The 12,054-nt window shown below is 38.5% G+C and overlaps 1 protein-coding gene across 1 annotated transcript in view; it reads right to left on the reverse strand.

Moving 5' to 3' along the window:
• Positions 1-280: 280 nt before the first annotated feature.
• Positions 281-12,054, reverse strand: part of LOC142665314 (uncharacterized) — a 17,000-nt gene continuing 5,226 nt past the window's right edge. The window contains exons 2-9 of the mRNA XM_075844989.1: positions 9,263-9,433; positions 8,590-8,691; positions 8,261-8,341; positions 7,504-7,827; positions 4,128-4,235; positions 3,561-3,653; positions 2,995-3,075; positions 281-2,194 (exon numbers count right to left, since the gene is read on the reverse strand). Of these exons, the coding sequence (XP_075701104.1) occupies positions 995-2,194; positions 2,995-3,075; positions 3,561-3,653; positions 4,128-4,235; positions 7,504-7,827; positions 8,261-8,341; positions 8,590-8,691; positions 9,263-9,433 (2,160 nt within the window). The 3' untranslated portion in view covers positions 281-994. The remainder of the gene's footprint in view (positions 2,195-2,994; positions 3,076-3,560; positions 3,654-4,127; positions 4,236-7,503; positions 7,828-8,260; positions 8,342-8,589; positions 8,692-9,262; positions 9,434-12,054) is intronic.

Below are 12,054 nucleotides of genomic sequence, written 5' to 3' on the forward strand. Positions count from 1 at the left end.
CAGACTTTTCTCTGAGTGAGGAAGAGCCCCATTACCAATGGGTCACGTGGGCAGCTTTCACCACATATGGCCAAAAGATTGGACTACGCCCATTGGTTCAGTAAAGCTTCGGCATCGCATGGCTCTAACATAAAAGGAGACTTCCCTGGTGACATGTTCCTTTAAAAAAAAAAAAGTCCTATTCCGCCCAAGAAACCCAGATTTACAATTGGTTGTTAATTCTTGTTCAAGGGGTTGTCCACATCAGAGGAAAAACAAACACTCACTAGTTTCTTGGACAAGTAGAAGATTTAATAATGTTGTTTTTACATCAGTTACCGCTCTTATCTCCGATACAGCAAGAAAATAATAGCTACAAAAGTTTATACGGTTTAAGGAGACCTCTCACCAGGACATGCCCCAATGCTAGGTACAACGCATACAACAAAATGGTCCCAGAGGGACCAAACGGACCAGGACTAGATATCTTGGACACAGGCCTTAGTCATATGACACATTCTCTGGGCTGTGGGGATAGGACCTTTTGTTAGGTCTTCTAAATGGTAGAGGACTAACAGCGGGGAGGGACACAAACCACTTCCAGCTCTAGATAGGCATTTCAGAAGGCCATTTAATGCCCCGTCCAGATTAGTATTATTAAGGCCAAGGGCGTAAATACCAAAGCAGCAGACCAGGAACCATGGAGAGAGGGGGCCTAGCTCTGGGTAGTCCCACCCCCTATGCTATTGGGTGGCAAGAACCTGTGCAGGACTCCCCTCTACAGAGGAATTACATTATCAAACAAGGGGGTGAAGTATTGGGCCCAAGGGTCATGGAAATAGAATGGCCCTTCTGTCCTGGGTGACCAAACCTGGCATCATAAAAGGGGGTGCCTTTGATTAAGGTGTCGATTTGATGTCCTGGTGACAGGTTCCTACAACAGATCTTGATTACATACTTGATAAAGATTATACTTTTTCGTAAGGATTTTGAAATGACATTAATACGGGGTCTTCTATGGAGCAGAAGAACCTAAGGTTGCTTGCCATTTTACAATCAGTAGGCCAAGAGTAATTGCCAGAAGAACAGGGATCAGCATGGCCACAAAACTTGTGTTGAAGATTGTGTTCAGAAAAGAAGAGTCCTCTGTCTCTGGAGCATTGTCTCGAACTACTACACTTGGTTGCTCTCCTCTGTCATCATCATTGGAATCATCTAGACTTGGACCACGGCTGCTGTCCTGACTATGAAGAGTTCCTTCATCTTCTCCACTGGTGGGACCACTCTCATGAGCATTGTCTCGAACTTCTACACTTGGTTGCTCTCCTCTGTCATCATCATTGGAATCATCTAGACTTGGACCACCACTGCTATCCTGACTATGAAGAGTTCCTTCATCTTCTCCACTGGTGGGACCACTCTCATGAGCATTGTCTCGAACTTCTACACTTGGTTGCTCTCCTCTGTCATCATCATTGGAATCATCTAGACTTGGACCACCACTGCTATCCTGACTATGAAGAGTTCCTTCATCTTCTCCACTGGTGGGACCACTCTGATGAGCATTGTCTTTAGAATCTGGATATTTACCAAAATTCTCATCAGCATCATCATTAGATTTCTCTATTTCCTGGTCGGCAGTATCCGGTGTACTAACACCAGGAGGCTCTGCTAAAGGTTCTGCAGTGTTTGAAGAACCGTGAATATAGATGCTTCCTTGATTGTCTGTTCTTAATACATTGGGGTCATCAATAGAAGATTCAGCACCACATATACCCACTACACCATTCTTGAATTGTACTCGGTTTTTAACAATGATACTACTTCCTAAGTCAGGTTGTGCCCCATCATTTTCCACAATTACTGTGGTGATGATCTCATAGGAACTGTCATCTAAGGAAGTGGGTTCTTCTGGGTCTTCTACTTCTTCACTATCTGGAATGCGTCTGCCTACCATGGACTTGGCTGTGACGGCTGCCAAGATGGCCACCAAAATACCAAAGGCACATACTACTTCATCACCCACTAAAAAAGCTTCTACGCTTGACCATTTTTCCACCATTTCCCTTTGTAGCTCCTTCATGAAGGCCTCCTTTTGGCACGTCTTGCTGCAGACGAACCTCACAGCCAAGGACGACAGTTCATTAATGATCTCCTTCCTTTGATTTTGTTCCTTCAGGAAAAGTTCTATCTTCTTTCTCCATGCTGAGGTCATCTGTAATATATTGAAGAAAAACTGATGATTATAAAACAGAATGAACAAATGAAAAGTTCTTTTAGAAATGAGTATTGTAACCCTTCATAGGTAGGTTGGTCCATCTCTATGAGGACACAGCTGCCAAAGAAGTCCAAGTTATGGAAATCTTCAACCAACATGGAAGTGGTTTTGGCAAACGAACACCGCAGGTTCCTCATACTGGGAATCAGTGGGGGTTCCAGATCAAGAACCCTCACAAATGTCTACTGACATAGAAAAGTAGTAGTAGGCCTTTCTATAATCCGGTTTCTGTAGCTCAGTCCCTTTTTGAAGACCTCAACAAGAGAGGAGATCTACCTTAGGAAATGTAGGTGTAACCAGACCTTGGTTTGATCAGTGTTTTTCTAAGCATATTGAAGTCCTTTGATGGGTTCTTTGGGACTACAAGTCCTGTAGCTTCGACCTGCTTCATGGACTGAAGTTATAGAAGGAGAACTATATATTAGCATGCAGAACCTCCCAGGAAGAGGAATACATAGGTCCATGGACTCCTGCATGTAGACCACCAGTGTAGCCTCCATAAATGTGGTCTAGAATGTAGCGACCAGTTGGCCTTACTATCCTAATTTAGGCCATCAAAAGGTTTTATATTCCTCCAATATTGTCTAATAGGCGTGGCCATTGATTATAGGGGTGTGGTCGAGTATTTTATTATAGGTGGGGCTTATATGTGGCCCATTTGCTTTCCATTCTACCTTCTTACTCACTGAACTCATTTCTTAGTGGGCAATTAGGACTCATAGCGTTTACATATTTACCAATAAGTGTTCCACAAAAGCAGGAAGGTGGAAGACCGAGACCAGGTCGTAGGATTCTTGCAAATTTTGTAAAAATTGGATCTGTAAAACAAACAGTTATAAAGTTTTCTGAATATTAACTCTTCCGTAGCCATATCAACATCAGTATCTGATATTTTACTGGTTGTCACACTTATTACATGAGTCAGTGCGAGAACATGGTGGATTTCATATCAAAATTTAAATTGGTTGCAAGGGTGAACTATGAGGACCCCAACAGAAATTGGTGGAAATGTGTAATTTAAGTGGAGTTCCCTTTTAAAAAAAAAAAGCCCATCTATGGCTGGAGATCATGGTTGACATTCCATCTACAAGGAGTCAACTTAGGGGATGGGATGCAGCCCACAACCACCCCCATCTTCCGCTAGTAGACAATGAAGTCCCTCCAGAAGCCGACTTTGGGCCACGTCGCTTCTAATCGGTTGAGCTTCCCCACAGCCAGGCATGGGAACCTCAGTTGTCCCAACCTGGGGGTCCAGAGCTGCCCCTGATTCATGATCAAAATTATGGAGGCACATCTAACTCACCTCAGACTGAGCTTCATATATGGACACCACCTTGTGACATAATCCAAACACAAATGTCTCTCCAGACTTGACAAGCTTCTTGCCCCCCGATGCCTGAAGATTTGGAAAGAGAAGTAAATACCTTGAGTCAGGCTAGTAGTGAGATCCTCGGAGTCAATTCTGCTTAGCAATAAGAAGAAACTATTGTACTGATTTTCATGAAAGGTTAGCCTTTAGGTGGCGCTATTTTATTGATCTTGACTTTACCCTATATTGAAGTTTCAGCTTACCCTTCTAGGGGTCTATGATGGGACTGCTGAGAGGGCTAGAGTCTCCTACTTTCAAGAAGCTGAAGGTTGTAGCATTTCCATATACGATATTTGGTGGAGGTTCCTTAAGCTTTTGTCAATAGAAGACCACTGAACACTCGAACAACATTTAAAGTGGATATCATATTATTTTAATGGCCGCCCCATCATGCTTAGTCCTCACAACAGGAGGGTTCTTTCGAAATCAGTATGTTAGGGGGTGGACGGACGACAGCCTGAGAAGATACATTCTTGAAAACTTTGGGAAGTCTATACTTACCCAGTTATCAGGGCAGGGGTTCCTAAATATAATCTGCACCCTCTTCCCTCTGTGTGATACAGTTAACAAAGAGGCCGTCACGTCGAAAATATTGATTATTTCCTGAACCTAGAAAAAAAAAGCATGAACGATTATTGCAGTATTATAGTAGTTATATTCTTGTATATAGGGGGCAGTATTATAGTAGTTATATTCTTGTATATAGGAGCAGTATTATAGTAGTTATATTCTTGTATATAGGGGGCAGTATTATAGTAGTTATATTCTTGTATATAGGGGCAGTATTATAGTAGTTATATTCTTGTATATAGGGGACAGTATTATAGTAGTTATATTCTTGTATATAGGGGGCAGTATTATAGTAGTTATATTCTTGTATATAGGGGCAGTATTATAGTAGTTATATTCTTGTATATAGGAGCAGTATTATAGTAGTTATATTCTTGTATATAGGAGCAGTATTGTAGTTATATTCTTGTATATAGGGGCAGTATTATAGTAGTTATATTCATGTATATAGGGGCAGTATTATAGTAGTTATATTCTTGTATATAGGGGGTAGCATTATAGTAGTTATATTCTTGTATATAGGGGCAGTATTATAGTAGTTATATTCTTGTATGTAGGGGCAGTATTATAGTAGTTATATTCTTGTATATAGGAGCAGTATTATAGTAGTTATATTCTTGTATATAGGAGCAGCATTATAGTAGTTATATTCTTGTATATAGGAGCAGCATTATAGTAGTTATATTCTTGTATATAGGGGGCAGTATTAGAGTAGTTATATTCTTGTATATAGGGGGCAGTATTAGAGTAGTTATATTCTTGTATATATGGGCAGTATTATAGCAGTTATATTCTTGTATATAGAGGCAGTATTATAGTAGTTATATTCTTGTATATAGGAGCAGTATTATAGTAGTTATATTCTTGTATATAGGAGCAGTATTATAGTAGTTATATTCTTGTATATAGGGGGCAGTATTATAGTAGTTATATTCTTGTATATAGGGGGCAGTATTATAGTAGTTATATTCTTGTATATAGGGGACAGTATTATAGTAGTTATATTCTTGTATATAGGGGCAGTATTATAGTAGTTATATTCTTGTATATAGGAGCAGTATTATAGTAGTTATATTCTTGTATATAGGGGCAGTATTATAGTAGTTATATTCATGTATATAGGGGCAGTATTATAGTAGTTATATTCTTGTATATAGGGGGTAGCATTATAGTAGTTATATTCTTGTATATAGGGGCAGTATTATAGTAGTTATATTCTTGTATGTAGGGGCAGTATTATAGTAGTTATATTCTTGTATATAGGAGCAGTATTATAGTAGTTATATTCTTGTATATAGGAGCAGCATTATAGTAGTTATATTCTTGTATATAGGGGGCAGTATTAGAGTAGTTATATTCTTGTATATAGGGGGCAGTATTAGAGTAGTTATATTCTTGTATATATGGGCAGTATTATAGCAGTTATATTCTTGTATATAGAGGCAGTATTATAGTAGTTATATTCTTGTATATAGGTGGCAGTATTATAGTAGTTATATTCTTGTATATAGGAGCAGTATTATAGTAGTTATATTCTTGTATATAGGGAGCAATATTATAGTAGTTATATTCTTGTATATAGGAGCAGTATTATAGTAGTTATATTCTTGTATATAGGAGCAGTATTATAGTAGTTATATTCTTGTATATAGGGGGCAGTATTATAGTAGTTATATTCTTGTATATAGGGGGCAGTATTATAGTAGTTATACTCTTGTATATAGGAGCAGTATTATAGTAGTTATATTCTTGTATATAGGGAGCAATATTATAGTAGTTATATTCTTGTATATAGGGCAGTATTATAGTAGTTATATTCTTGTATATAGGAGCAGTATTATAGTAGTTATATTCTTGTATATAGGGGGCAGTATTATAGTAGTTATATTCTTGTATATAGGAGCAGTATTATAGTAGTTATATTCTTGTATATAGGGGGCAGTATTATAGTAGTTATATTCTTGTATATAGGAGCAGTATTATAGTAGTTATATTATTGTATATAGGGAGAAGTATTATAGTAGTTATATTCTTGTATATAGGAGGCAGTATTATAGTAGTTATATTCTTGGATATAGGGAGCAGTATTATAGTAGTTATATTCTTATATATAGGGGGCAGTATTGTAGTAGTTATATTCTTGTACATAGGAGCAGTATTATAGTAGTTATATTCTTGTATATAGGGGCAGTATTATAGTAGTTATATTCTTGTATATAGGGGCAGTATTATAGTAGCTATATTCTTGTATATAGGGGCAGTATTATAGTAGCTATATTCTTGTATATAGGAGGCAGTATTATAGTAGTTATATTCTTGTATATAGGAGGCAGTATTATAGTAGTTATATTCTTGTATATAGGGCAGTATTATAGTAGTTATATTCTTGTATATAGGGGGCAGTATTATAGTAGTTATATTCTTGTATATAGGGGCAGTATTATAGTAGTTATATTCTTGTATATAGGGAGCAGTATTATAGTAGTTATATTCTTGTATATAGGAGCAGTAGTATAGTAGTTATATTATTGTATATAGGGGCAGTATTATAGTAGTTATATTCTTGTATATAGGGGCAGTATTAGTAATTATATTCTTGTATATAGGGGCAGTATTAGTAATTATATTCTTGTATATAGGAGCAGTATTATAGTAGTTATATTCTTGTATATAGGGCAGTATTATAGTAGTTATATTCTTGTATATAGGGGGCAGTATTATAGTAGTTATATTCTTGTATATAGGGAGCAGTATTATAGTAGTTATATTCTTGTATATAGGGGCAGTATTATAGTAGTTATATTCTTGTATATAGGGAGCAGTATTATAGTAGTTATATTCTTGTATATAGGGAGCAGTATTATAGTAGTTATATTCTTGTATATAGGGGCAGTATTATAGTAGTTATATTCTTGTATATAGGGAGCAGTATTATAGTACTTATATTCTTGTATATAGGAGCAGTATTATAGTAGTTATATTCTTGTATATAGGGGCAGTATTCTAGTAGTTATATTCTTGTATATAAGAGGCAGTATTATAGTAGTTATATTCTTGTATATAGGGGCATTATTATAGTAGTTATATTCTTGTATATAGGGGGCAGTATTATAGTAGTTATATTCTTGTATATAGGGGCATTATTATAGTAGTTATATTCTTGTATATAGGGGCATTATTATAGTAGTTATATTCTTGTATATAGGGGGCAGTATTATAGTAGTTATATTCTTATATATAGGGGGCAGTATTATAGTAGTTATATTCTTGTACATAATCTTAATTCTCTATATCACAAGCTCCTCACCTGCTTGCTCTGATCCTCTTGAGTCTTTTCTTTCTCAACTTTGTAGTCAAAGTTCCTGGTACCTGCAACAGATGTTGCCAGCTCAGCTGCCACCAATACCACCAGGGCACCAACCACCATGTCTTTCATATTCTCTTGACCTAAGCAAGATGCTCCAAGTTTCTCAATCAAGATCCTGTTGAGTTTCTTCTGATAATCATTGACTTTATTGTCTTCGGAACAGCTGATAAACTGTGTGGCTGCCATGCTGAGCTCTTCCACATCTTCGTGTCTTGTTTGATGACCATAAATGGAGGAGAGAGATTCTTGATATGTTTCCGATGTCTGTAAGTTGCAAGAGTGAAGAGATGTCATGGAGAATTGTGAAATCTGCCTTGAACAAGACGTTTTGGGAGGATGTGGTGATCTGAGATGATCATGGCACCAAGTGACATACTTGCCATGGAAGCAGGACATGTCTATGCAAAGATGTGGTGGATCAACCATGGTGCCCAAGAGCAAGCCATCAATAAGGCTTTAAAATCACCCTCCCCTCTCATTCCTCACTATGGATGCCTGTCAATTGCCATTGAGAACCTTCATAAGTTCTTGAAAAATGGCTGGAAAAAGCCGTTGACCACAGAGTAGACGAAGTCTGAATTTACCGACCTACTTTCGACATGTTTTTGTGCAACCAATTTAAAGGGAGCAAAGGAGTGAAGATCAATTAAAGTGGAATTCTCCTAACTATTATTCTATAAATTAGTATAATACTCACCAAACAGGCACTGACAAAACCAGTCAAGTTGAAATTTGAGGACAGACGGGAAATTTCCGAAGGACTAAGCAACAAGCGGACCTGTAATGGAGTGAAGGTAGGAAATTTGGTGAGAACAGTTGCATTGAAGTCACATAGACTGTTGCGCACTCCTAGATCTTGAGGGCTTTGGGATAAGATTGGAAAACACCAAGCCTGTAGACGGGACCTTTCTTGACCTTCTCGAAACTTATTTTGTAATGATTTTTAAGAGTCAAACCCATCTGTCTCATGAAGGTCCATGTTCCTCATCATATCTTGACCACAGATATTCAGATGTTGTTCCTCACCTCCCATTCAGTCCCAGTTGGGTCCGTTACGGCAAACACCTTGATGGACGCTCCATGCCGAAATATACTCTTCTCTTGGAAAGCGTTCCAAGTGTCACCACCCTATATATAATAGAAATAGGCCATGATAATCTAAAAGAGTTATTGACAACATCTTGAAGAATGAAGCGGAAAGTTCTACCATATCTTCTCATGGCGGGAAACTAGGACTGTTGTATGAGAATATTCTGGAGTCCCCACCAGACAAGGTAAGAAATTAGAATGTGGTAATGTTTTCTTTCCCATGCTCAGATTGGTTTAGTTGAGAGCCAATCACAGCACAGCTTTGATAAATTGGGGACCAACACCACTAATGAGAATGACCTCTGACTATTCTCATTGCTGTGATCTAATGAACCACAAATTGTCTCGAAATGGAAATACAGCCACCCGTGTAACTGGAGAACAGTTGTGGACTGGGCAAGCGTGCAAGGCAGTGCCCGAGCGGGCGGTAGATAGGGCACATAAGTTGTACTTGTCCTATGCCCAAGTGGGGGCCCCAATTGGGAACCCCACAAGTGACGAGAAGACCAAAAGTCGAAACCACCATTAGGGGACAAAATGTTGACTTGTGCCCCAACCCCCTTTGTTTTATCTGGTCTTCTAGCACTTATTCTTCACAGCGGCATCTTACCTCCTCTGTTCTTGGGCTTCGTATCGAATTGTTGAGAAATCGCAGTTGGGTTTTTTGGTTGGTTACGATCAAGAGGCGACTTTTGTTGACTCCACGAAACATCAGAGGAGCCTCACGTTTTTTTACTGAGCAATCATTCTGTAACTCGTACACAGTGACCTCGGAGTCCATCTGTACAGCAATGAGATGGCAAAAATGAGAACTGTAAACTGATGTATCTAATCATATCATGACTGTCTGCAGAGCCGCTGTATCTAAGACTATCATGTGTGGTACTGTCTGTATCTACCAGTAAATAGTTAATAGTTCTCATATGATCGGCGGTCTATCCGGCAGTAGTTCTGGTGATGTAGTTGGCACATTATAAATATGGGGTATTACAGGGGATGTCGGGGTTCTGGGGAGATAGTGAAAGAGTAAGTGAAAAACGCACCGAGATGGAGGGGGGGGGGGGGGGGCGAGACTATCAGATTCTCATAATAACCTGCCTAGAATATGCCAGGAGAACGTCACTCACCTGTATAGTGCCATATATATATGTGTGTCTGTATATATATATATACACACACACACACACACACACACACACACACACACAATAGAGCCGCACGCTACCCGTCTATACACTACACTATACCCCTATACTATATACAACCACACACACCTATACTATATACAACCACACACACCCCTATACTATATACAACCACACCCCCTATACTATATACAACCACACCCCCTATACTATATACAACCACACACACCTATACTATATACAACCACACACACCCCTATACTATATACAACCACACCCCCTATACTATATACAACCACACCCCCTATACTATATACAACCACACCCCCTATACTATATACAACCACACACACCTATACTATATACAACCACACACACCCCTATACTATATACAACCACACCCCCTATACTATATACAACCACACACACCTATACTATATACAACCACACACACCCCTATACTATATACAACCACACCCCTATACTATATACAACCACACACACAGCTATACTATATACAAATATAATGGTGGTTTCTCTTGGCTCAAATACCCACAAAATCTCTCTCAGACAAAACTAAATTGGGTATGATCCAACAAATACCCTAAATAACATATATAAAGTACAGTGAAGTTACCGCTCAGACGGCACTGGTAACAGTCCAATATCATTCAGTATAGACACTCTCTCCCAGAAAAATGCTGTGGACAGTCATGCCCCAGAGGAAGCCGGAAGGGCGAAACCCAGGGTCGGGCGAGAGTGTTTGGCGTGCCGCCTAGAAATTGTAAAGATTTTTACTTACCTTGATGCTTTTATTTCTTGTTACTTCTGTGAGTATGGATTAAACTTGGCGTGGAGCAATCTTTTTCAGAGGGTGTTGCACGATGTGTCTTCCTTTTTCCATCTATTAGAGACATAAGATCCTTTTCCTACCAGGAGTTCTTTGAATGTGGAGGGAGACGATAAGGAGCTCGGTGGAACTACAAGGATAAGAATTACCATCCACACCCTCATTGGATTGCGGACTGTCCACTGCATTTTTCTGGGAGAGAGTGTCTATACTGAATGATATTGGACTGTTACCAGTGCCGTCTGAGCGGTAAACTTCACTGTACTTTATATAAGCTATACTATATACAAGCGCAAACACACACACCTATACTATATACAAACACACACACACCTATACTATATACAACCACACACACAGCTATACTATATACAAGCGCAAACACACACACCTATACTATATACAAACACACACACACCTATACTATATACAACCACACACCTATACTATATACAAACACAAACACACACTTATACTATATACAAGCACACACCTATACTATATACAACCACACAAACCCCTATACTAAACATACACACACCTATACTATATACAACCACACACACCTATACTATGTACAACCACACACACACACACACACACACACCTATACTATATACAACCACACACACACACACACCTATACTATATACAACCACACACACACACCTATACTATATACAACCACACACACCTATACTATGTACAACCACACACACACACACACACACACACACCTATACTATATACAACCACACACACACACACCTATACTATATACAACCACACACACACACACCTATACTATATACAACCACACACACCCCTATACTATATACAACCACACCCCCTATACTATATACAACCACACTGACTTATACTATATACAACCACTCGCACCCTATACTATATACAGCCACAAACACACACCTATACTATATACAATCACACACTATATACAACCACACACACCTATACTATATACAACCACACAAACACCTATACTATACATACACACACCTATACTATGTACAACCACACAAACACCTATACTATATACACACACACACACACACACACAACCCTATACTATATACAACCACAAACACACCTATACCATATACAACTACACAAACACCTATACTATACATACACACACACCTATACTATATACAACAACACACTATATACAACCAAACACCTATACTATATACAACCAGAAACACACACCTATACTATTTACAACCACACACCTATACTATATACAACCACACACACCCATATTATATACAACCACACACACCTATACTATATACAACCACACACACCTATACTATATACAACCACACACCCTTATACTATATACAACCACACACACTATATATAAGCCCCACACACCTATACTAT

The sequence above is a fragment of the Rhinoderma darwinii genome, chromosome 12, assembly GCF_050947455.1.
Source record: "Rhinoderma darwinii isolate aRhiDar2 chromosome 12, aRhiDar2.hap1, whole genome shotgun sequence".
NCBI lineage: Eukaryota > Metazoa > Chordata > Amphibia > Anura > Rhinodermatidae > Rhinoderma > Rhinoderma darwinii.